A 27,059-nucleotide genomic window follows, 5' to 3' on the forward strand; every position below is an offset into this window, starting at 1 on the left:
CAATGGCAGCAAATATAACAGAATGCTACATATATAACCAAGAACAAACACTGTCCCTGTGGAGGTTTATCTGTAGATTTACTGCTGAAGCACAACCCCTGAATCAGAAATCACCTGTGCAGCCGGATTTGCTCTGCCTGTACCAAACAGACCAGGAACACTTGAAATACAAGTTCTATGGGCACATACAGATTTCCAGGGGTGACTGCATATTAAATCCAACCCATGCCTTTATATGCATTAGTTAGTTCACACATTTTCACTCACTCTGTCAAAATGCCATCTGCAGTGTCCCTTCCCTCTGGGGTTTCCCAGAACACTCTGGCTGTCAGTTTATTGGGCTCTGCCGTTTTCTCCTTTACACTTGGGCACTGGATTCTAGGCGGCTCCATATCTGAAAATAAACACACGGGTATACAGTCATACCTCGGGTTACAGACGCTTCAGGTTGCGTTCTTTTGGGTTGCAGACTGCCAAAACGCAGAAGCGCTAAATCGCTCTTTGCGCATGTGCAGACACGCTGCTGCGGGTTGTGGACACTGGGGGTTGCGAACGTGTATCCCGCACTGTAATAGCACAGCGGCACTTGGTTTAAGCTATATCCTGCAGGCAATGCAAACAGTGCAGAAATAATCTTCAACAAGTTAATCATCAAACTGCTACCAGGACACTTAAAATTGACTCTGGCACAACATTAATAACACCAAATGGAGATTATCGGAAAAAAGAAGATATCTTTAAAAGCAAGCGGCTCAGGAAAGCACTGAAATGGTTTCATACCACCCCCCTTGTTATTTTCTTCCATTTTTATGCACCTGAAAATTCCTCTAATCTCCAGAACTTTCCGATGTTTTTCCAAAAAACCCACTTCATATAAAAAATTACTTTTCAGTGTATTGATGCATTCTAATGATTGAATATCTACTTTATTCTGGAGAGCAGTTCTGAATGCAAAAGGTCTACTTGCATGTTTAGAGGCAACTTCACCTAGACACCTCTAAAAACATTTTGTATGAATTTTGCCACCTAAATGCAATGTAAGGCTATTGAATGTGTTCTTTATCAAAGGGCTGGGTCCTACTATATGGGCCCAACGACACAGGCTTCCCGATGCATTATGTTTTGAGCAGAAGAAGAAGAAGAAGAGTTTGGATTTGATATCCCGCCTTTCTCTCCCTTTAAGGAGTCTCAAAGCGGCTAACATTCTCCTTTCCCTTCCTCCCCCACAACAAACACTCTGTGAGGTGAGTGGGGCTGAGAGACTTCAAGGAAGTGTGACTGGCCCAAGGTCACCCAGCAGCTGCATGTGGAGGAGTGGAGACGCGAACCCGGTTACCCAGGATTACGAGACTACCGCTCTTAACCACTACACCACACTGGCTCTTTTTTTCGAGGAACTCACCAGAACTCAGTTCCGGCACCTCTCAGGTGGGTGCTATTGCCATTATAACAGAACAAAGGAGGCGCTCATGGTGAGTTCTGGAACCTCTGTTTCTAGAAAAATAGTGTTTTTGGGCATGACACATGCCGGGGGGAGAGGCAGGAGAAGAAATGTATGAAGCAGTATTAAAGAGTCAGTACACTTGATTGCTCTCCCACAGCAGGGCAGCTGCTCCCTGTTCATTGCAAAGGAGTCTTCTGGTATACTTCCTATTAGCAGAAGGTGGTTCATTGTACAACTGCAGCCCTTCTCAATGAAGTCTGAGAAAGGACACGCAAAATGACAAGTAGCTGCTGGTGCAAAATTGTCAGTGCAAGCTGCTTGCAATGCACATGAGAACAAGCAGTTCTGCAGGTAAAGCAGTTCTGTGTTTTGGTGCTTATGCCATTACCTAAATATGTGCATACTCAAAATTAAATGAAAGGAATGGAAACGTTCCTGGAAAATGCAGTGTTTCTGATATTTGTTTATGAGTCTCCTATATCAAAGGACCATAGTTTTCCTGTATTACTATTAATTTCAGCTACTTAAGACACCAGACTTCGGTTACTATAGGAACTGCATCTCCAAGCACTCATGGATCAGTGAACTCTTCTTGCTGGGCCACAGTGTTTAAAGCCATTTTAACTGCTTAGAGATAATCACTAGACACACACACGCCCCTCTCTTCCCATTAATTTGTAGTGGAGAGGGCAGAACTGTGAGAAGTCATGACTAATTGGAACTCCCTCAACTGGGATTTCTTATCTGCAGCAATGTAACAAAACAAAAAATCCCCCAACAAATTTAATTTGAGCCACATAAGGAGAAACTATTAAACAAAATAAATGAAAGACAGTGAGACACCATTTCAGCAAAGTCATCCTAGAAAGCCTCCAATGTTGTTTCACAAACATTTTCACAAAGGTCAGAAGAGCATCAGCGGGAGATAACAGACATTGGAGTGTCCCTGAGTTTTTTAATAAAAATAATAAAATGGTTCATATCTGGTAGTGTCATCTTTACATCTTTCAGAGTGCAAAAGTGTGCACTGCAGGCTGGTAGGTTTGTGAGAAAATAATCTACTATCAAAACCACTGTCAAGCCATTTAAAGATAATTCATTTACTTTTATCCCACCCTTCAAGGAGCTCAGGGGTAGCAACCCGTGGTTCTTATGCACCTTTGTTTACCCTTGCAACAACCTTGTGAGGTAGACTGGATTAAAGAATAGTAGCTGGTCAAAAGTAACCCAGTGGAGTGAGCTTCATGGCTGAGTGGGAATTTGAACCCAGGTCTCCCCAGCCCTAACAATGCATTACCCCTCTCTCATTATACACACACTTTGTAACCCATGGCTGGGGAATCTGTGTACTCCAGATGCTGCTAGATTACAACTCCCATCATCCCTGACCACGGGTGAGCTCTGAATCTTGTTTTAGCTGCAGCAGTATAACTGCAAAGCAGCAGTTGTGCTGCTACGGTAGGCAATCTCTGCACATCCTCCCAGGCCACACTTACCAACACAAGAAGCTGGTCGTCCACTCCAAAGTTTGTTATCCATACATTGTACTATTCGGTCTCCTTTTAATTGGTATCCTGGTGAACAATAATACTCACACCTGGAGTTATAATAGGCACCATCTAAACACTTGAATCCTCCGTTACCTGGCATTGAAAGGGTTGGGCAACGTTTTTCTACAGGGAGGGGAAAGAAACCAACCAACATCAAATGACTGAGAATATTTTTTTTAAAAAAAAAACTTTGCTCTATATGCAAAGATATACCTATTCACCGAAAAACAGTACAGCAAATGCGTGTCAGTGTTGATTAACTGATAAAATATGAGGGCTTTCAAAGCAATGCACTACTAGTGTAGTCACTTTCCAAGACTTCACCCTGCATCTCATATGTGTTCATCATGGTTAATTTATATGTAAACATGAAACAATCTTCCAGTCCAAAGCTGATGGCATGTCAGTGGAGGCCTTAAATCTGCATGATCCAAAGCCCAGCTGTTGATCCCAGGAAAGGTAAAAAAAAATCCCGGAACTGGTGGGCTTATTCTCTCCCCCCCCCCCATTAGGGCCAATGAGAGAGAGAAAATAACCACTGGAATAATCCCCTGGCAAACACACCTTCTGCCTCTGCCAAAGTAATGGATGCAGCGGGTACTTTACTACTCGTTGAAATGGCTGCATTGCCTTTAAAACATGAGCACACACAGACTCAGGCAAGGTAAAGTAAGCAAGCAGTCCTGCTTCTTCCTCTCCCCCCCCCCCCCCCGGGTCTGCTGTGGGAATGCTCAGGGAAGAGGGAATTGCCAAAGCTCAAGTGGACAGCCTTATGTTGGACAGTGATCCCAACAAAAGGGACATTAGCAAGGTGTGCCTTGTTTGCTGCTATCTTACACTTGGAGCAAATTGTGCTTTGGATTAACCTGGGAATGGTGAGGTTGAAGGCAGCAAAGTGTATTTCCATATTGTAAAACTGGGTCTTATTTAGCCATCCTGGCAAGGAAATTGTTACAAAAACAGTATTTAAAATATTCTGCTATAAGACACTAGATGGTGAGGCTGTTAGGAGCTCACATATTAGCATTTATACAACCCTATAGTGGGGGGGGGGTCTGGTGAGAGTGGGAGTCCTAGAACATCTGGAGGACCCCCCACTGGTGGAGAAAGAGGAGTGCGGGGGGGGAGCACACCGCCCTCAGCAGCGCGATCCCCAGGGTGCCATCACAGCTGCTCCCCCCCTGTGCTGGGTGCCCTGCCCCCGCCCCCGCCTGCTCTCCGCCCCCCAGTGCCGGAGCATGAAACTCCGCCACTGGGACCCTACAGGTTCCCTAACACTGGGGTAGGAGATTGTCCTTTGTGACCTCCTTGTGGATGTTTTCTGTATGTGCAAGTTAAAAAAAAGCATTGATAAGAGTGCATAGAGAAACAGAGTTAATATTTTTGCTGTGTAAAAAACTTGTGCCTCTCTAGTATAGGTTGATTAGCCAGAAACAACTGAACTGAGAGCCAAAGTAATGATCCACTCACGTTTGCACAAAACTTTGCCAGACCAGCGTTTGTTTGACTGACACATAAGCTCCTGGGGACCGTGCAGCTCATAGCCTTTCTGACAACGAATGTCACATTTCGTTCCCAAGACGTTTTTATAATACCCTCCGCGAGGGCTTCTGCAGCTGGCATAGCCATATTTCACCTTGATAGGAGAGCACCATGGTGTATCTGGTGAAAGACATACATGCATTTATAAGAGGAAATAGAAAATGCACATTAATACAGGACTGTATCTAAGGCTGCAGTTCCACTTGCACAACTGACATCTGCTTGTGCAATGGAACTTTCCTCTCCTCTCCATGCAAACTTCAAAATCTGTGCCAGAGAGTTGGGGAACCCTTCAGAGCAGATTTTTTTTTGCGGGGGCTGGTGGTGAAGGGGAGAGGAAATTGCCTTGCTTGAATGGAGTTCTGCATACACATTGTTGGATACAACCCACACGTTTAAAAGTGGTGTTGGACTAGAGTTTACTGTGAAGAAAAAGAGAACATAAAATTACTCACAGAGAGGTAGACTGCATGGTGTTTATAGACTCCCTCCAAAGTAACAGCACCAAAGGCAGTTGCTTTCTATGTGTGGCATGTGAATTATATTTTCTGTTCAAATCTTGAGCCACTAAAAATCAAAAGAATAACTAGCACGGGTGCAGTGGGAGGATGAGCACTGACCCCTTAGTTTTCTGCTTGCGGATTAAGCCTGCCACCATGTGGACAGTTAGAATTATTAGATATTTTGTTAAATTTTTCTCCTCAAAAGGAAACCAAACTATATTCTGTTTGGTTATAGCTCATATATTTACTTAAAATGATTTTTTAAAATAATGCTGGATTTTAAGTTCTGTGTCCAAGAGTTAGAAGTAATGATTATCCCAAACAATGGAATCGTGCTTATTAAGCCAAGTCTTGTTTGATGTGTGGTGAATCAATATTGCACTGTCCTTGAGGCAGTGGGGCCCTGCCTATGGCATATGCCTCAGGAAGGGAGATCAAGGCTGGGGGCAGCGCTGGAGAGAGGGGGCTGGTCTACAATGTAATACTGGGTGTGCGACAAAAACTTACACATAGCATCCAAACTGATGAATTAACATGCTTCACAACACACACACAGCCTAGGCAATTCAGTTTAAACACTACTCCTGGCAAAGGAATCTTATGAGCCTTTTTCTTCAAGGCTCAATGACACCTTTAAAAACCAATCACAGTAAAAGGCACACATGCAAGAGAGAGATGGGTGATGCGGAAAGTATGTGCTAGGGATGGGGGCAGGAGATGAGGGAGATTATCCCATGGTCTGCTGATTAGGCAGCTGCAAGGTGGCAGAAGGGCAGCAGGGTAGTGGTGCTGAATTCTATGTATTGAAACCCACCAGCCAAAATATGAGCTGCAGACCTCTAGTTTTGGATTAGTGGAATTTGCTCTGTAAAATTTCTGCACTTGCAGAGGAATGATAGAATACTTACCACATTGTTTATACCAATGGTAGGATACTATAGACACAAGCATGGGTGTACAAAATTAAGGGACATTTGCAGCCTATTCAATAAAGAATATATATTCCTGACATATATAGACACAAGCACAGAGACTCCTTTTTTTCGGAACTTCTGAGAACTGAAATGCATTGGATATGCTCTGGTATAGAGGTTTTACTGCATATTGAAACAGAAATGACATATTCAACTGACTGGAGGCAAGGAGTAAAGCATTACAGGAATACATAATGCAGGCATATGAAATTCTTACTAACTTTGGAATTATGCCAAGATACAATTCTCAAAGTCACTGCAGAATGTAGAAGGCAGAAGGAAACTTTTAGATACCACGGTCCCAACATTATTTATTTTTTTTAAAAAACCTAATACTACAAAACTAAGTTCAGAAACATTTTGAGCCAGTGTAATCTACGAAGCTCTGGTATAATACAAGGACAGCACCTAATTCCAGTCTGCAGCCTAGCAGCTGAATACTGGAATTAAATCTCTCAACCACCTGCAAAGGCAGCTCCACATAGTCTGTGATCACTGGGCCACAGCAAGATGCCTCCCACTCCTATGGTGCAACTCCACTCACAATAGAGCGCACCCACAAAACAGCAAGGATTGGGGATTACCACACAAGACTACCCATCTTGCAAATAAGATTCTTTCTTCTTACCCTAGTTGTGGAGATGTCATGCAACACTATGCTTGCCTCCTGTGTTGCTAAGTTGTGACCTCAGCTCACAGGATATGTGGTGGGTTTTGTTTATGAAGCAAGTGGCAATTACTAGCATGGTTTTTTGTTATGAACAGAGTTATAGGCACCATCTACAGTGGTGCCCCGCAAGACGAATGCCTCGCAAGACGGAAAACCCGCTAGACGAAATGGTTTTCCGTTTTGGAGGTGCTTCGCAAAACAAATTTCCTATGGGCTTGCTTCGCAAGAAGAAAATGTCTTGCTGATCCGCTAAGCCGCTTATCAGCTGATCCACTAAGCCGCTTATCAGCTGATCCGCTAAGCCGCTTATCAGCTGATCCACTAAGCCGCTTATCAGCTGATCCGCTAAGCCGCTTATCAGCTGATCCGCTAAGCCCGTTAAGCCGCTAATAGCGCTAATCCGCTAATGGGCTTGCTTCGCAAGACGAAAAAACTGCAAGACGAAGAGACTCACGGAACGGATTCTTTTCGTCTTGCGAGGCACCACTGTACATGAAGGTTCCAATTGCCAGTCTTTCAAAATATTAAGCTCTAAGGTCTACTTTTTATGATACCAGCTTCTGTTCTTTTGGATTTCACATTCTACCCTAAGCATTCCTATAGCTTTATTACACCATCAGATTTTGAGGCTGTATTGCACAGAATGGGTAACCCTATTAGCCAAAGTTCAGACAGGAAAACACAGGTGCAATCCAATAGATTTAAGGATAAATAAGATTAGGCATGTTGAGACAGATAGTGGTGTGGATTGAATAATCCTGTTTATGCTGAAGTACACAAAGATATGCGGGTGGCGCTGTGGGTTAAACCACAGAGCCTAGGGCTTGCCGAGCAGAAGGTTGGTGGTTTGAATCCCCATGGTGGGGTGAGCTCCCGTTGCTCGGTCCCAGCTCCTGCCAACCTAGCAGTTCAAAAGCATGTCAAAGTGCAAGTAGATAAATAGGTACTGCTCCGACGGGAAGGTAAACGGCGATTCCATGCGCTGCTCTGGTTCGCCAGAAGCGGCTTAGTCATCTGCTCACATGACCCGGATGCTGTCCGCCGGCTCCCTCGGCCAATAAAGCAAGATGAGCGCCGCAACCCCAGAGTCGTCTGCAACTGGACCTAATGGTCAGGGGTCCCTTTACCTTTACCCGTTACACAAAAGTAAACACACAGAATACTCACTAGCTCTCTAATAACTTCCCTTCAACATGGGTAATTACAAATGTATGAAACATAATCAATGTCAGAGAAGCACTCAGCCATAAGAAGGTTGCTTCATTCCAAATAATATCCAAGTATGCCATTGTATATAAAAAAAGTTATTGCTCTATCCAAAAATATGCATTGGGGCAGAATGGTAGGCAGGGCTTTTGCAAGCCTGCTAAATGAAAACAACAACCCATTTCACTTTCAGTTGTCACCAGCAATTGATTTGTTTAGAAAGGCTGCAAACACTATCCTCTTAATAAAGGTTATGAGATTACCTGTGAATTCTTAGGATTGCCTGGTTCATAATTAGCATACTTTTTTGAGGGGGGAGAGGAACTGATACTATAGAAAAGCTATGGAAAAAACTCAGTAAAGTATCATCAAACACCACCCTTCTGAGTAATACCCCTCCCCAACTTCTGAGTAATACCCCTCCCCAACTTCTGAGTAATACCCCTCCCCAACTTCTGAGTAATACCCCTCCCCAACTTCCCACCACCCTTCTGAGTAATACCCCTCCCCAACTTCTCACCATATAGAAGGGTCTGGAAACTTCTGTTTCAGTGTATCTGAAGAAGTGTGCATGCACACGAAAGCTCATACCAAGAACTGACTTAGTTGGTCTTTAAGGTGCTACTGGAAGGAATTTTTTTGTTTTATCATCAAACAGGTAGAGATCACAGACAACTTTTAATTTTGATGCTATGGTGCATGAAAGAAGAAAGCAGCTTATTTTTAATTAACATGAACTATCTGCTTAATCTCCAAAAACTGATGTCAGATAATTAGAAACTTTCCCTTGGAAAAAAATAGAGAAAATCCATGAGTAGTGCTTCTACCATCCTCTGCTGTTCAACAGCAACAAGTACAGAAAATTCAAACACACATGAAGTCTGGCAATTCCAAGCCTGTGATTATGTCAGCACATCTCCATGGCAGCTTAACATTCCTACCTCTCTCCATATATCCAGCTTGGAAGCCGTATGCTTGGAAGCCATGTGGCCATTGCATTTACAGTAACTGTGGGTCTCCCCCACCCACCTCCATTTCTTTCCTTTGGAAGAAGGGTTGCCAGATTTTTGCACCTACATGTCAGAGTGATCTTATGCATTGCTCTACAAAATCAGAACCAGGGACAATGAACTTGAGAATATATCTGTAAGACTGCTAAATAAGCAGGCACGAGTAAGATGGGAGAGTAAAGATTATCTGAAAGTGAAGAACATCATACATGACTTGTGCACAATCATTATTTTGGGGGTGCAAAATATTCAAATCAGTTTGAATATTTTGCATAAGGGTATTAATGATGTAAATACACATATTTTCATGGATTCAAAACAAATAAAACCACAGCAACGTAGCACTGGAGTTCAAATCATGAAAGGGCATTCACAGCTATTCACAAAATAAATAAACCGTGCAAAAAAATCTGGCTGGCACAGACATACCCTAAGGCTTCATGCTCCAAGCAGAAAAAGGATAAAAAAGCTTTCTTGGCAATGGGTGATCCTCATTAGTATATAAGCAAAGCATTCACCTTTATATCTATTGTGTGCATACACGTCTTCATCATCTTCTAGCGGTGAGTATCCCGATCCTACAATAAAAAAGAAAAACAACTGCAGCAAGCAAGGAAACAACATCCTTGAAAAGCGTAAGAAAAGCTCTTGCAGAGATGAGCGAAGGCAGAATTAGGATGTATCAAACATCCTAGAGCAAGTTAAACTGGGTAAGTTTTTGTGTTTATTAGACTTGCAGCAAAATCAGTTTATAGTGATCTCGGTAGTGGCGCCCTCCCTGTGGAACGCCCTCCCACCAGATGTCAAAGAGAACAACTACCAGACTTTTAGAAGACATCTGAAGGCAGCCCTGTTTAGGGAAGCTTTTAATGTTTGTGTATCACAGTATTTTAATATTCTTTTGGAAGCCGCCCAGAGTGGCTGGGGAAGCCCAGCCAGATGGGTGGGGAATAAATAATAAATTATTATTATTATTATTATTATTATTATTATTATTATTATTATTATTAAATGGATAAAGATATACATTTTAAAACCAAATGAAGTCTAATTGTTTCCCAATATATATTGGATCAAGGAATTCGTCTTGCAGGGAACTTCCATCACAAATTAAGATATTACGCAAGTCTCAAGTGATATTTCACTATAAGATAGTTCAAAAGATGCAAGTGGATGCATCAGCCATCCTAGCAAACAGCTGCAGAGGCAGAATACAGATGTAACTACCATTCCAGATACATGTGTGACTGAGCTATTCAGCACATCCAATGCAGCTAAAATGCCATTACATCCATTTTACCTTAATGCTATTCTGGCCAGTCAAAATAGCATTTTATTTAACTACTGAACATAAAGACTGTAAAAAAAAAGGAAAAAAGGCTTACCTGGGTGGATCTGGAGCATCATGACATTCTACCAGACATTGTTATATTTGTGTTAATTGAAATAAAATAAACTTTTAACACAAGAGTACAGAGGCATATATTTCACTTTTATTTGGCAACTGCAGGCAATCCTTTTAGGATTCGTCCCTGTATGTCCAAGCAGAGTGATGCACTGGGGTAAAAATAAAATGAAATCCTTCCATATGCACCAGGCGAGACAATAATGGAGGCCCTTGATGGAACTGGGTCACTCCATACAACTCAGGGAACAGATGACTGGCACAATCACCTTCAACAGAGCCAGGCACCTGTTTGACAGGAGTGGATGGGCTAATAACACCAACTCATCCCTTTGACAAGTCAGCTTGTGGAGATTATTGTATGCAGCAGTGTGTTTAGAACCAGCTACTTTACACAAAGGAATCCATCCACCCAAAATATATAAGCTAATCCTAGAGAGAATCTGAGGAACCGCACAGATACTTTATTAATCACAAGCAGAATACTGTATGCAATACACCCTAAGGTACAATAATCCTATCTAAGGAAATGCTGAATGAGGTATGAATAAAATAAAAGAGATGACCATATAGCACCTCAAAGATTTATAAGTCTCGTTAAACGTTCGTCTCCTCTTTTATTTTGCATTTTAATAGAATAGATATAGCGGGTCCCCTGCAGAAGAGTAAAATTCAAACAAGCTGGGATTATTATAACTCAGTCCGTGATAGGCTGTGCAGCCCTTCTTTTTATCATCCACACATTATTCACTAGAGCATTGTGGTTATGTGGGTTTTTTAACATCTATGGCCCTAGGACATACTTATTATTATTATTATTATTATTATTATTATTATTATTATTACTACTACTACTACTATTAAAAGTGATTATGAAAAAGTTCACAGACTGGTACAAGCACGCAAAGAGGGGAAATATCACTCACCACCAGTGAAATCACAGGCTCACAGTACTCAAGTAACCACATTTCGAAGAGCACTCATAACCGCAATTGACACCTCTGTGTGTTTGAAGGGATGAGGAATCACGTTTTCAAAATAATAGCCACAATATAGTTTGAATGCCGCAAAATAGCATTTATGTTACAAGCAAATTGTAGCTTAAGGAAGGATTCTGTTATCATATGCAACACATGAGTTAACAACTGTATAATTGTGCAGAAAATTCTGACACTTCAGGATACAATATTCCTTTATTTTTTTAAGAGGTCATAACCCACATCATTGTGCCAAAGACAGACTATTATAGGGGGCTTGATCTTCCTCATGAACAGAATCAATTTCCTTTACCACCCCACCCCCACTTTTGCTAGCACAGTTTTCCTAGTATTCTACTCTTGTTACTTTCTTTAAAACTGCTGATGTCGGCAGACATGTTGGCATGTCAACAGCTCCATGGTAGAAAACACTAAACTTAGTAGAATTTTAAAGCACTGCTGAGCTATGTAAGATTTAAATAGCAGTCTCTAAAGGCTTTGAAGATGTTACTAAAGGAATGCTTTTCATGCTTTTTTGTGCACTATTTGGCAGAATTCTGGGGTTCTGGTCTCAATGTTCAGCTCAAGAAAAGTGTCAACAAAATGTATTCTTTCAAAAAATAAATAAATCAGAGAATTAGACTGAGTGCTCCCCAAAGATGCCTCATGTAAAAGCAGCAGACTGGTGGGCAATATTTGAAGAGTTAGCTCTTTCAGTGGTCATTTTCAGAAAATACCAAGAACATTTAAAACCCCATATTAATTTTTAATGGAACTTTTTGCTAACTTCTATGGAACACTAAGGCTGCAATTCTAAACTTGCTTACCAGAAAGTAAACTCCACTGAACTCAAAGTGGGCTTACTTTTAAGTAGCCGTGCGCAGGATTAAGCCAGAGATTAATTTGCGGCCCCTTCAGATGTTGTTAGACTACAACTCCCATCATCCCTGGAAAAACAGCTATGGTGGCAGGGAACAGGAGTCTAACAACATCTGGAGGGCAACAAGATTCCCACCCCTAAACTGTCAGCCCCTAAGCCATGCATGCACCATAAATGTCACCACGTTCCAGTCCATGCAGGTGCAGTTATTAAAAGCACAGAAGAGAGTTAGTTCTATGTGAGGAAAATTCTTGGGGGCTGCAAATAATTTAGTTTGCTCTGTCAGGGTGTTTTTCAGAAAGATCCCACTGTTTTTGAAATTACATGCTTCAACCTGTTTTCAAGAGAAATCCTACAGATGGAATACACCTCTCAAGCTGACAAAATTAAGCTGCAATTGTAGTGCAGAACAGAATAACAGGCAATTAATTACCTCAAAATAGTTTGGGGTGGGAGGAATGAGTGATCAATCAATATCCCGGGAGGATATCATTTTCAGTTACAGGAAACCACCATTCTAATCAGGTTTCATGGGAAATGTTGATTACAAATAGACAATGGGATATATCCAGTGTCAGTCATTCAGAGTAGACCCACTGAAATCAATGGACTTAATGGATTCATTCAGCCCATCATTGTGTCCAGGTCACTGCAAGTTAATAAAATTGCATCATTGGGATAAGGGTCTACAAATCTGCTTGATCTCAATCACCAGGGGTACATATGTACAAAATCTCGGCATGTAGCATGTACGAATATGAGAAGCTGTTACTCTAGGAACAGGAATAATGGAGGCAAGCTCCATTTTAGCCACACAAGTTGTAGATGGAACTTCACTGTTCAGAAACATGCACACGCCAATACAGTGGCACCTTGGAATGCAAACGGGATTCGTTCTGGAGCCCCGTTCGCATCCCAAACAGAACGTAAGACGCGACAGCACGTTTGCACATGCGCAGGTCGCGTCTTGCCGCTTCCATGCATGCGCGTGACATCATTTTGAACGTCTGCGCATGCGCAAGCGGCGAAACCCAGAAGTAACGCGCTCCATTACTTCCGGGTCGCTGTGGAGCGCAACCCGAAAGCGCACAACCTGAAGCGTCTTTATCCCGAGGTATGACTGTAATAAAATGCTAGAGCTATGCAACACAGAGTGTCTGGTACTATTGTGCATGCCCACTATGGGGCAATTATACATAGACCTTGGGCCAAGACAATTTGTTCATTCTTAGGGAGCTCCAGAGAACTAAACACTAGCTTGTTCCTGCCCCTGTGCAGATTGTACTGACCCCCTGCAGAATATATTCCTCCTCTGTGACTAGGAAAAGAGTCCCTAGGAAGTCATCAGCTTTGCCAACTCCTAGATAGCCATGAGTCCCACTGAAGAAGCACAAGACTCTAATGTTTTGAGCACTACCTGCCATGCTGTACAATAAACTTTGTGAAGAACTATGAAGCAAAGATACAAAACTTTGGAAAGAGCCTTCCTTATTTTATGTTTCAGTGTTGTAAAAATATAGCAGTTTGTGGACGGACCATGGGGCTAGAAGGAATACGACCCAGCTACAGGTGTGCTACTGCCAACAAAAGGGTGAAATTAAGCCAGTAGTATTTATTATGGCTCTCAAAGAAATCTCCCAAATCATATGCTAGACTTTGTCATTATTTCTCCATGAGAAATTATTCCAAATCTATTTTTAACAATCTGGCACACAGTAGGCTGAAAATCTGCTTTTGAGAATGCAAATGGAAAATGTGCATTGTTCAGAATTAGCCATTTATTCAATGAAACATTTGGAACAGCAATCCATTTATGCAGCATTTGAAGTCAGGCTATTTCAAAATACATCTTTAGAAGATTAGGAACAGAAGAAACAATTAGTATTGGATGTACAAAACATTCCATGTCCCCTTCACTGATATTTCTGCTTTACCAAAGAGTGGCTATTCACATTCAGCCATTTTCATGGATATCTGCTTTTCATTATTTTTCACCATCCCCCATTCAAAGCCTTGATGTACTATAATGCATCATGCAACAATACATTGCTGGTTTTTTATATACTTTCAAATGAAAAAATGGTATTAAAAATGTACCTGCTTTGAGGCAATTTGTAACGGTACTTCTGAAGAGCTGTCACATGGAAGATGGAGCAAGCTTGTTTTCTCCTGTGCCTGAGACTAGAACCCAATGGATTCAAGTTACAATAAAGGAGATTCTGACTAAACACCAGGAAGAACTTTATGATAACAAGAGCTGCTCAATAGTGGAATGGAAGCCCTTGATATCCTTCCATGGAGGTTTTTAAGCAGAGGTTGTCTGGCCATCTGTCATGGAAGCTTTATAGTTGAGATTTTTGCTTTGCAGGGGGTTGAACTAAATGACTCTCAAGGTCCCTCTGAACTCTATTATTCTATTATTAGAACACTTATGTTTAGCTTGGGAGCAACAAACAAGCAGTTCAGAACATAACAAGCCAGTGCTTGTAGTTTGCTGCCCTTATAGCACAGCGTGGCCAGGAGAGCAGAAGGAGCAAAGCAGGGACTGTTCAGCAACATGATCACCAAGGAGCAGCAGTGGCCCAAGCAAGGGGAGGTCAAAGGTCAATGGGATGCAAAGGCAAAGACACATTTGCCCCTTTAGCCATCTAAGTTATCTCAGCTAGGTCCTGGAGATACTGTCTGAGTAATCACTGAGTGCTGCCTCCTGGCTAGTGAGAGGGCTGGTGCCTTCTGCTGTAGCCATTGGCTCCTTTGCCACAAAGGGGCTTCCAACTGTGGGGATATCTTCTCAGGGCTCTCTTGACCTGTGAGGACTCTGTAGACCAGCCATGAGACTCTGGTGGCAGAGGTGTCTCTTCAGAGGAAGATTTGGTGCCCAGACCCACATGGGGTGCACTATCTTTATTTTAGAGGTGCAGCTGCCATAGAACTCTGCCTCTGAGATCTGGTCTGGGGCCGTGACATTCATTTGTTAAGAATTATGGTTTAACATGGCATGTAAACACAGCCATTACATACAGCAAGCAAGATGGCAAAAGTTTTTCTAAAATAATTCCAAAGTCGTGACTATGGTGCCAAATGCTTCAACTGAAACACAACCAACAAGAAAATACTACATTTTGGACACCACCCAGTCCTGTACTGAGCACAAAAGCTTGCATATGTGGAAAATGCGGGTTGTAATCTAACTGCATATATTATGCAGTGGAACACAAGAGGCTTGGAGAAAGCAAATGCTGCCAAATGTCCCAAGTCAGGAAGACTACAAGGAGGAGATCTTTAAGAACTCAGTCAAGGGCTTTGGGAAAGGCGCAGAGGAGAAAGAAAAAGCCCAATAAGATGCAAGAGAGGTAGCAAAAGTATATATGGCGGGAGCTGTAGTGGAAATAACTTCTAGCTATAAGCATTTTAAATCATTAACCTAGTACTACCTAACCTGGTACTCTAACCTAACCTTTTATTGAGGGTGAAAGAGGAGAGCGGAAAATATGGTCTGAAACTCAACATCAAAAAAAGATTATGGCCACTGGTCCCATCACCTCCTGGCAAATAGAAGGGGAAGAAATGGAGGCAGTGAGAGATTTTACTTTCTTGGGCTCCATGATCACTGCAGATCACAAAATTAAAAGACGCCTGCTTCTTGGGAGAAAAGCAATGACAAACCTAAACAGCATCTTAAAAAGTAGAGACATCAACTTGCCAACAAAGGTCCGTATAGTAAAAGCTATGGTTTTCCCAGTAGTGATGTATGGAAGTGAGAGCTGGACCATAAAGAAGGCTGATCGCCGAAGAATTGATGCTTTTGAATTATGGTGCTGGAGGAGACTCTTGAGAATCCCATGGACTGCAAGAAGATCAACCCTATCCATTCTTAAGGAAATCAGCCCTGATTGCTCACTGGAAGGACAGATCGTGAAGCTGAGGCTCCAATACTTTGGCCACCTCATGAGAAGAGAAGACTCCCTGGAAAAGACCCTGATGTTGGGAAAGATGGAGGGCACAAGGAGAAGGGGACGACACAGGACGAGATGGCTGGATAGTGTTCTTGAAGCTACCAGCATGAGTTTGACCCAACTGCAGGAGGCAGTAAAGACAGGAGTGCCTGGCGTGCTCTGGTCCATGGGGTCACGAAGAGTCGGACACGACTAAACACCCAACCTGGTCCTACCTAAGAATAAGCTGATAGCTTGGCCCAAGGTTTATATATAATTGCTCAGCAGTGGGCATGCATAACAGCACAATTGTTTAACCTTTACTATAATTGTCAGTCTGTCCTTTTTTGTATTTCATTTCCCCTCTCATCTTATTCTGTGTATTTCCCCCTTTATACCCATCTACATAGATACCTGCTATTTAGAAGACCACTTCATACCATCTGATGGATTCTAGTCCATAGCTCATACCATAATAAAATGGTTAGCTTTGAAGTGGAACGAGACTTAGGAATATAAAAACAGCCTGCAGGATCGGGCGAAAGGACTCATCATACTGTTCTCACAGTGGCTAGCAAGATGCCTGCGGGAAACTAGGGGGCAGAACATGAGCACAAGAAGAATCACCCCTCCTGTGGTTTGTAGCAATTGTTATTTGGAAGTACTACTGTAGAGGCAGAGCACAGCCAACATGGCTTGTAGCCATTGATTGCCCTCTCCTCCATGAATTTGTCTCATCTTCTTTTGAAGCCATGCTAGTTGGTGACCATCACTGCCTCCTGGGGTAATGAGTTCCATAGTTTGACTAAGCTGTGTGAACATTTTCTTGTTTGCATCATAGCTTAGGTGAGCCTTAAACAGAGGATGTCCTTGCTCCCCTCACAGTCTTAACCGCCACACTACTTCAGATATCTGTAAAGGAAAAGTGTAAAGCACTCCTAAAATACATTTTGAAAAGTCAACTCTCTCTCTCTCTGCAACATAATTTGGAGCTCAGAGCCTAGTGTCTCATTTCCAAAGAAGTCTTATATTTTGAACCTAGTTCTGACACAGAAGACAATTTCTCATCAGAATTGGAAAGTCAGTGGCAAAAAGATGGACAAATTGCATCTCAGAACTGCCAGCCTGAACCACAGTTCCCAGGAAGGTAAACCTTTGTGGTAAGTGAGAGAAGAGACAGGCTGACTAACAGTAACTCATGCTCTGCCATACCACACTGGCCAAAGTTTTGCCAGGCTTTTCAGTAAATCCCTCAGTACAACTGATGAAGTGTGGAAAAAATACATAAAACAGTATACAGAACTGCAATGTTGCTCTGAAGTTGTGTGTTTCAGTGGTTCTTTCCAGTAATTAACCCCCAAAATGAGCCCAAGAGAGGAGTTAAATAAGCATTGTTCTTCCTCCCTAACGTACTTTCCTATAAAGAAGACATACCTTCTTCCTAAACTAGAACGCAGTTATGCATTCTGGTTGAATAAAATAATTTCACCATCCCTTAAAAACAAAAAAAAACCTCAAACTTCTAAACGATGGCCAACAAATTCACATAAACCATTTCTATTGCAAAGCAAGCTTTGAGTACTAAATTTCATACTAAATTTCATAGTGAATCTTTGTAAACCATTCCATTTATAAGGTATTGGTCTTAGTAACCAAGCTGTTAAGGTGGGAAAAGGTGTGTTGACACATGAGAAACATGAAATCCCAGAGTTGGTCATGGTTATCAAAACAGAAGATAAGGTCACCATAAATTTGACCTAATTTGGCAGCAGTGTCATTTTCTAAGTAGCTATTTGGGCAACTGGAAGGTTTTGAATATGGTGATATTTAACAGGCCTAACAGTGCTATATACATGTTTACTCAGAAGCAAATCTCACTCAGTTCAATTGAGATTGCTCACAGGTAAATGGGTATGGAGCTTTCATCCCCAAAATGCATGGACCGTCACTATGAGTCATTATTTATTTAATCTACATAAACGGACTACTGAAAGTACCAACGTTTCAAGTTTTAGAAATTTTCTAGTAAACAAAAACAACAAAAGATCACCCAAAGAGCAACAAATGTATTACTAATGTTTGCCTAAGTAGCAACAAGTATCCTTGTAGAGTATTTGAGGATAATTTGAAGGTTAATATGGGACCAGTAGAATTTATAGGAATTGGGCTCAGATGTAGTATTTTCTGACATAGGACCACTTCCAACTTTAAAAAGGCATATCCAACAAAAACCCAAGCTCACTGATGGTACAAAAGATTGAGCACACAGTAATTTGAGAATTCCAGTTATGTGAACCATGTGTGTGATTTTCACTATAAAAGGAACAAAAAAAACTTCAAAACTCAGCAAGATCAAAACAGAGCTAGCTGACTGGCAATGGCAGTTACACATGTGCTGTTCAACACATGTTGGAGTTCTGCAAACTTGGTGCTTTGCCATTTGAAGTGAACTTCAGCTGATGCAATTCAAATCGAGGAACTGAAGCAAATTTAGCATCACATTCCACCTCATGGCATAAATTGTATAGCAATCTCACCATCAACAGCACTAATCTTACATGACACAAGAAAGGGAACTTCTTTTTCCCACCATATGCTCTTTGGGGCCTGGAGCTATTTCTGTAGTGATCCCCAACAAGCTTTTTCCACTTTAGCTTAAGAAAGACATGCAGCAACAACAGTTGCATTGACAATGTACATCGAGTTAACAGAGTGTCTATTCAAAACTCCCCCTAAGTTCAATAAGCGTGTATAGGATAAGTTACTTCTAAATGAGCGATGACACACTAAAAAGTCAAGCCCTCTACCCCTGTAGAAAACAAAGCCTTCAGATGAGGCATGGGATAGGGGAAAGAGTTGAAGGCTCAGCAGAAGCCAACCTCAGATTTAGGTTAGTGGATACACACACACACACACACACACACACACACACACACACAAGCCCAACTCCCACAAATCACAAGCTAGTTGACACTATGCAGGAGCTATACCAATTCTCAGAATCAGTGGTTTTCTTGATTGACCAAATTAGCTCAATAATCGCACAAAACTCTGTGTATGCTTCACTGTTTCTCAGAGATACGACTAGTCACATCTGTTTGTTCAAGACAATTAGCAATTACTCCTAAGTGAGTAGATGAATGATATCACAGCAATATGGAAAGAATGCCTGAGCTGCTTTTTGGAGAACAGAAAAGGGGTGCACTTTTAATATATGGAACAGGGCAGCTGCAATATTGCCAAGGTGAACTGCCCTTGGCCAGAGAAGGCAATTGTTTCTATTCCATTGCTGGTCCCAACATTTAGAAGTTTGGAGAAGGTAGTTTGAACACCAGAATAGCAGCTTTTTAGACTGCAAAAAGTGGACCTTAATAATACTAGGGAACAGCCAAGGGCAACAGAGTTCTAGTGTTTCTGCTGGATTTTTTTCAATAACCTTTTCCAGAAAGCCAAACTCTGAAGACAGCAACTTCATGTAGCAAAAAAGTATCCATTTGTATACAGTACAGTGATCTGTCAGTTATAAGTAAATACAATTTAGTCAGACAGAACTTTATTGAATGTTAGGTTAACAATCATTGTATCAAATACTATGTATTGTGTTTAGATCTCTGGAAGGGATAGAACATAAATTTAAATAAATAAATAGGTTCAGTTATGAAACAGTGCAAATCTGTCTTCCAGCATTTTTGCATTGGCAATGTTAGCTGAATTGCACCAACACAAATAAATTCAATCCTTGATTACAAACACAATTCACTAACTTTATGACCCCCAGTGGACAACTGTTATTTATGCAAAGTATGCTTGAAGGCCCAAATGATGCAATGCTCATCCATTAAGCATGCTCAACAACTTTTTTAAGGGACGGGGGTTGCATGCACTTAACTTCAAAATTGCACAATCTCACACACATTTGGCATTGGGTTTCTTCTTAAAGCATTTGGAACTCTTGGATTTGGAAGTAAAGTAAATATCAGTAAAATGACAGTGGTCCCTGGAGTCACATTGTCACTCTTTTCCCACCACAAGAAGATTTTGTTCTAATCACCCAATGCGTGCTCAAGTGCCCCTACACAAGGCAATTTAGCAGACACTATGGTTTAAACCACAGAGCCTAGGGCTTGCTGAGCAGAAGGTCGGCAGTTCAAATCCCTGCAATGGGGTGAGCTCTCGTTGCTTGGTCCCAGCTCCTGCAGTTCGAAAGCATATCAAGTGCAAGTAGATAAATAGGTCCCGCTCTGGTGGGAAGGTAAATGGCATTTCCGTGTGCTGCTCTGGTTTTGCCAGAAGCGGCTTAGTTATGCTGGCCACATGACCCAGCTGTCTGAGGACAAACACCAGCTCCTCAGCCTGTAGAGCGAGATGAACGCCGCAACGCCAGAGTCATCTGCAACTGGACCTAATGGTCAGGGGTACCTTTACGTTTATGCATAGAAACAGTAATTGACAAAATTCCACAAATGAACTTAAGGCAAAACCTAAGTGGTGGCAGGAAAAATTAGCAACTTTTTGGCAAATGACAAATAATGCTCTTATTCATTTAAAATCATCCTCAGAAGCAGATATTTTAAACCAGTCTCAGAATTAAAAAAAACAAAACCCAAACCCATGGTTTTACCTTGAACAAATATCCTTTCTGTCTTGAAAACGGAAAGGGGAAGCGTGCAGATTTCCATGCTAATAAATTAGAGTAAATGTGTTTGCCAAATGGGAAGGCACATCAAACTGCTCAAAGAAGTCATTAAGAGGTTTGGAAGGAAGTGTCACCAGTATGCGAATGACACTATGCTTTATTTATCCTGTTTTGACAAAACCAGATGAGGTGCTAAAAGTCACAGAATAAGTATGGGGAGCCTGGTCAGCCAGCACGGCCAGTGAACAGAGATGATGAGAATTGGAGCCCAACAACATCTGGAGGGCCACAGGTTCTCCCTGTCATAAATGGCTGCCTGGGATTAGCAATCATCAATTGATGAGAGTGAGCAAACCAAAGTTCAATCTAGATGAGATAGCACTATCAAGTTGAGTCTGATTAGTTTGCAAGTTTGTGATTCCCTTTATGGTTAAATGGACTTGCACTTTCTCTGAATCATAAGATGAGCAGGTTGAACATACTCCTCAACCTGGCTTTTCCTCCTGGAACCAAAGGCAACAGTGCTTTTCACTCCCTCAGTTTGATATGCCAGCTGAGGCCAGTGCTACAGAATGGTGAGCTATCCACGGAAATCGCCACCCTATGGAAGGTGCTCTGTTTGGTGCTGCCCTTGAAGACCGTTTGCAAACTTCAGTTAGCTTAGTTCAGAACTCATAAGTCTACTTGTTACCAAGAATAAGCAAATGGAAGCACACAACACTGGTATCTAAAGAACTTTATTAGCTTTCAGCTTGTTGGAGCAATTCAAGGTGCTGGTTCTAGCCTTGAAAGCCATAAACTAACCTGGGCCAGACTACCTCAAGAAGCATCTTCTCCCATGGAAGCTTCCCTACACCATAGGGAGCATTGCTCCAAATCCCATCTTTATCTAACATTTGATTGATGAAAAGAAGGAACACAATATGGTCTTTTGTGACCATGCTGCGGCACTCTCCTTCCCAGTTATGCTCTTATAAATACTTTTTTATTGCAGCAAGCAATTGGATGATAAAACATGACTGCATCTTAACTGCTGTGCATAGGTGTTTTAGGCTATTGTATTATTGTGTATATATGGTGCTGTTTTATTGGCCACTGTTTTACATTTTTCATAAGCTATAAACTGCACTGATATGGAGATTATATCGTAAAATAAATAAAACAAATGCATTTTTCCCAGCGGCTAATGAACATACAATAAAAATGCCTATCTACAAATACAACATAATTAAAAGGGGGGTGTAAAACTATTATTTTGCATTCATGTGTAAAACACATAATACTATGCTCCTGGAAATTAGAAGACCTGTGTCATCTTGCCAGCCTCTCCCAGCACTGTATTGCCATTAAAAACAGCCAATTCTCAACAGTGTCCAACACTAGTGAAAAGTGCTAGGGTCCTCCTCATACAGTATATACACATATTCCAGAAAGAGAGATGGCAACAAACTAACTTGTTCATGAGATTATTCAGCATAGTCCTATGTCAACAACCAACATACATTTAAACATAAGCAGAAGCCCCCTTGGGTAGACTAGTAGAAAGCCAAATATAGTACATTGGGTACCCACAACCCATCATGATCAAAGGACCTAATATACTCTAATTAGCACTTTTAACAAGAAAAGCATTTTATAGTTTTATCTTGCTCCTTCTTGCATCATCAATGCTTATGGTTTTCTTTGATGTTTTGCTTTTAAAAATATATAGTTTATTTTTGCCCTGTGAGGTAAATCAGTAGAATTCCCATTTTACAGAACTGAGGCTGAAGACTTTCCCTGGGCCACACAGGGAGGCTGTCACTTGACAGGGATTTGAACATAGCCTATAATCCAGTTAACAAACCAGACAAGAACATCTAGCCGAAAGGACCCTGCCTTTAGCAGGCAGGATCAGCAAGCTGAAACTATCCTGACTAAAGGCTAATGATCAGGTTTTATTCACAGAGCCACAGAAAACAGCTATATTTTGGCACTCGAACCATGGTGAGCTTGTTGCATGCATTTACTATAATAATAATAATAATAATAATAATAATAATAATAATAATAATTTACTATTTATACCCCGCCCATCTGGCTGAGTTTCCCCAGCCACTCTGGGCGGCTTCCAATCAGTGTTAAAAACAGTACAGCATTACATATTAAAAACTTCCCTGAACAGGGCTGCCTTAAGATGTCTTCTGAATGTCAGGTAATTATTTATCTCTTTGACATCTGATGGGAGGGCGTTCCACAGGGCGGGCGCCACCACCGAGAAGGCCCTCTGTCTGGTTCCCTGTAGCCTCACTTCTCACAATGAGGGAACCGCCAGAAGGCCCTCGGCGCTGGATCTCAGTGTCCGGGCTGAACGATGGGGGTGGAGACACTCCTTCAGGTATACAGGACCGAGGCCGTTTAGGGCTTTAAAGGTCAGCACCAACACTTTGAATCGTGCTCGGAAACGTACTGGGAGCCAATGCAGATCTCTCAGAACCGGTGTTATGTGGTCCCGGCGGCCACTCCCAGTCACCAGTCTAGCTGCCGCATTCTGGATTAATTGCAGTTTCCGGGTCACCTTCAAAGGTAGCCCCACGTAGAGCGCGTTGCAGTAGTCCAAGCGTGAGATAACTAGAGCATGCACCACTCTGGCGAGACAGTCCACGGGGAGGTAGGGTCTTAGCCTGCGTACCAGGTGGAGCTGGTAGACAGCTGCCCTGGACACAGAGTTAACCTGCGCCTCCATGGACAGCTGTGAGTCCAAAATGACTCCCAGGCTGCGCACCTGGTCCTTCAGGGGCACAGTTACCCCATTCAGGACCAGGGAATCCTCCACACCTGCCCGCCTCCTGTCCCCCAAAAACAGTACTTCTGTCTTGTCAGGATTCAACCTCAATCTGTTAGCCGCCATCCATCCTCCAACCGCCTCCAGGCACTCACTACCACACACAGGATTCAGTTTTTGGTATGACCTGGCTAATATCATAGAATCACAGTTGCAAGGGACCCCGAGGCTCAATGTATCCCAACCATGAGCACTGCAGGAATATGAAGCTGTCCCTTACCAGGATTGAACCTGTAACCTTGGTGTTATCAGCACCGCACTATAACCAAATGTACATGACAGGATTGAACCTTTAACCTTGATGTTATCAGCACCGCACTATAATCAACTGTACATGACATCAGACAATCTTTTAAAAATATATACTGCAGATGATCCGTGTGAGCAGGAAGTCTAAACTGGGTCTTCAGGTCCATGGGGGAGTATGCCATGCCAGTGTGAGAACACTTCTCAGGCAGGCACAGCAACTTGACTTTGATGTGATGCCACCTGTAAGGGGCTCTGGTACTATTTCCATGCCAGGCATCACATTTAAACTGTGTGCCAGTACTTTGTATGTAGTGGTGGAGACAAGGCTAACTGAAGCGTTTGCCAGCCATTCATTATTCCTATACACGTACGAACCACATAACTCGGTCCATTCACGCGCAGAATAAGACTGCAGCCAACTCTTAATTACACACAGGTGTTAGGTGCGTTTACAAGTTATCAGGTTTGTGTGGAACACTTACGTGGACGAGACCGCCGCTGCCTCTGCTTTGGCCCGAAAGATTAGCACCGGCTGGGGAGTCAACCCGCGCAGACTTTTAAAGTCTCCCCCCCCCCTCCCAAGCAGCCTTCAACAACTGACGCCCCAAGACTACTAGAAGCTCTGTTTCTGAAAGGAAATTCTCATGCAAAAGAATTGCAAACCCACACGACGAGACACTATATTCTTATTTCGGGGCGTCCCTCACAAGGGTCGGCCGCCGCTTTCCCACCTTGGGCGTAACTTTCGGCCAGGTTGCTGCAGCCGAAGACTAAGCGGCGGCGGCGGCGGCGGCGTCTCTTTCCTCGAAGGCGCCTTGCGCGGACTCGGAGGCGCCGCCTTCCCCGCGCGGTCCCGAATGCATCCCCGCCGCCCCCCTCCTCGGTTTCCGCCCCCTCTCCTGAGCCCCCTTACCTTGGTACGCGAGGCTGAAGCGCGCGCCCACCGCCAGCAGGAGAGCAGCCAAGCAGACGGAGGGGCTCCGCATGTTGCCCTCGCCCTGGCGCCCCTTCGGCTCCCACTGCAAGCTGCCGGCCGACGCGAGAGCCGGGAGCAAGCGGGCGGCTCGGGGAGGGGCGGCGAGCAGGCAGAGGGGCTCCCCTTGCAAGCTCCTCCCTCCGCAGCCTCTTCCCGCTGAAACTTCACCACAGCCTCCCTCCTCCTCCTCTCTCCACAGGACGCCGAGCTCAGCTGCAAAGCAGCGCCGAGGGAGGCTGAGGTGGCCCCGAGGGGCGCCTTCCTAGCAGCAGCGCTCGTGCAACGCTCCCGAATCAACTCTGGAATTTTTTAAACTGGGATTCCGCCAGTTTTTTAAAAAAATAATTTCACCCATTGCGGTTTCGAAATGTATTTTCCCTCCACGGGCCGTTTGCAGAATCAGTTCATTTATGGTGGGGGAGAAGCAGGAGTTTGGAAGGGGTCAAGCACGCCCAGCCGCCTGCTGCTTTGCTCAAGGCCGCCTTTTCGGCGAACCCGCCTTGGGTTTCCCCCTCCCTCCGTCAGCCCTACTTGTAATCCAGACCACGATGGTCTCACGCGCCAGACAAAAAGGATGACTGCCTCTGAAATGCTTGAGGCCTTCCCAGACATGCCCGCCGCCAAGGAGCTTTTGGTGTGTGGCGGGACTTCTTCCAGCGTTACCCCTAGGCCGACACAAGTAGAGCGGTATCCGGCCGCCACTCACGGGGAGCGGAGCCTTAGCAACTCTTCCTACTCCGATGCAGGGACGGAGAACACTGCCTAGGATTTAAGCCAGTTTGGTTTTCTCAACAAGGACATAAAAGTTGCATCAGTTCCAGTCAGTGGGGAGTAAGAGAGGCAAAGTGACCTCCGCGTGGGCTTCCCAGACATATCTGGTCAGCCACTGTAGGAGCAAAATGCTGGGTTTTCGGGAAAGAAAATGCATTGTACATGCATTGACAATTGCATCAATGGTGACACCTATCTTCCTTAAAATCATTCCTCAAAACTCATTTTTTTCAGCATGCCTTGTCCACTTGATCCTAATTCCCAATTAACTGATCTTTAAGTTCATGTAATGAAATCTTGCAGACCTTCATCTCTCCCTCTCTCCATTTCCCCAGTTGGCTTTTAGATTGTAAGCCTCTTGAGAGCGGAGTGTTCTCTAAATTGCCTGTTCTTATTTATTGGAAACACTTGGTTTTAAAACAACACTTTTCTCCCTCTGTATGAGGCACTAAAGGCTGCTCACAAACCATAAACAATGATAAAACAGATATAAAACAAAAGTATGAATAAAAATAACACCAAGTTGGCAGATATTACAATGCATATTCAGATCACCAGGAGAAAAAGGAGAGCCAAGAATTTGACATTCAAACCTCCTGCTGATTCAGCAAACATCCAACTAGAACAAACAAAAAAATCAGCTTGACACTGATTTCCATTGGGTAAGAGACCAAAGAAATCTTCCAGGACAGGGCACCACAGTGCTTTTACCTGATTAACACAAAACAGGGCATCTCCTGATAACTTCTAGGAACAGGCAGTAGTTCTTCAAGTATCCTGGTCCTAAACTATTTACAGTTTTTAACATCTTCATCTCAAAGAATAAGTAGCTTAACAAGTATTCTTCTGGCTATCTTCCTGAATCAACTGCAATGTGAATTTATACTTGTAGATTCAAATGATAAATTTATTTTAAAAAACCAGTAAAATACCTCAACCTAACCTTTGAAGTACAAAAATATATATTTTTTATTAAAACACAGAGTTAAGGCCACAACATTTCAGTAAGACTGTGATACTCATCTTTGTTGCAGTAACTAAAAATATTAATACAAATAAATACTAGGAAGTTGGTCCAAAATCAATGCAAATCAGTTGAAACATGCTAATTTTACAAAAAAATCCATCAATATGATCATTATATATCTGCCATTATCATTTTCAAGTATAAATTGCAGTATCTGCTTGCAAGCTGCCATTTATGACACCACATTTATGCAAGCTTTATAAATTTAAGCATCAAAGTATTACACAGGTAGAGGACGTCTTTTTGGCCTGATGTGGTGCCTCCTTTTGATTTTCTTCAGCATGGTTCTGATTTTCATCTTTACTCTTCTCTTTAGGTAAGTCTCCTTGATTGCCAGTTTCGTGCTCACTGTGAGGAAGCTTTTCAAGTTTGTTTTCATCACAGCTGAGTGCATTCTTCTGCTTTGAAGTCTTTCGTTTAAAAAAAGAAAACTAAAACACACATAGAAAAACAAAACCCACATACAATTATTAACTATTT

General features: G+C 42.6%; 2 protein-coding genes across 5 annotated transcripts in view; both read right to left on the reverse strand.

Annotated features, from left to right (window-relative positions):
* Positions 1–25,434, reverse strand: part of SRPX (sushi repeat containing protein X-linked) — a 76,023-nt gene extending 50,589 nt beyond the window's left edge. The window contains exons 1-5 of one of the 4 annotated variants that reach the window (XR_014563107.1): positions 24,719–25,416; positions 9,418–9,477; positions 4,465–4,656; positions 2,941–3,117; positions 268–394 (exon numbers count right to left, since the gene is read on the reverse strand). Coding sequence is in view for 3 of the 4 variants with exons in the window: in XM_083734489.1 (XP_083590615.1) it covers positions 268–394; positions 2,941–3,117; positions 4,465–4,656; positions 9,418–9,477; positions 24,719–24,791 (629 nt within the window). In the remaining variant the exon portion in view is untranslated. Of the gene's footprint in view, positions 1–267; positions 395–2,940; positions 3,118–4,464; positions 6,794–7,170; positions 8,273–9,417; positions 9,478–24,718 lie in introns of those variants that run through there. The other 3 variants (XM_083734489.1, XM_083734490.1, XM_083734491.1) reach the window with 3 other exon arrangements.
* Positions 25,435–26,496: 1,062 nt separating this feature from the next.
* The window catches only part of RPGR (retinitis pigmentosa GTPase regulator), a 35,401-nt gene continuing 34,838 nt past the window's right edge, over positions 26,497–27,059 (reverse strand). Inside the window, exon 18 of the mRNA XM_083734246.1 lies at positions 26,497–27,010. Coding sequence (XP_083590372.1) covers positions 26,792–27,010 — 219 coding nt within the window. The 3' untranslated portion in view covers positions 26,497–26,791. The remainder of the gene's footprint in view (positions 27,011–27,059) is intronic.

Source organism: Podarcis gaigeae (genome assembly GCF_964106915.1).
Source record: "Podarcis gaigeae genome assembly, chromosome: 4".
Classification (NCBI taxonomy): Eukaryota; Metazoa; Chordata; class Lepidosauria; order Squamata; family Lacertidae; genus Podarcis; species Podarcis gaigeae.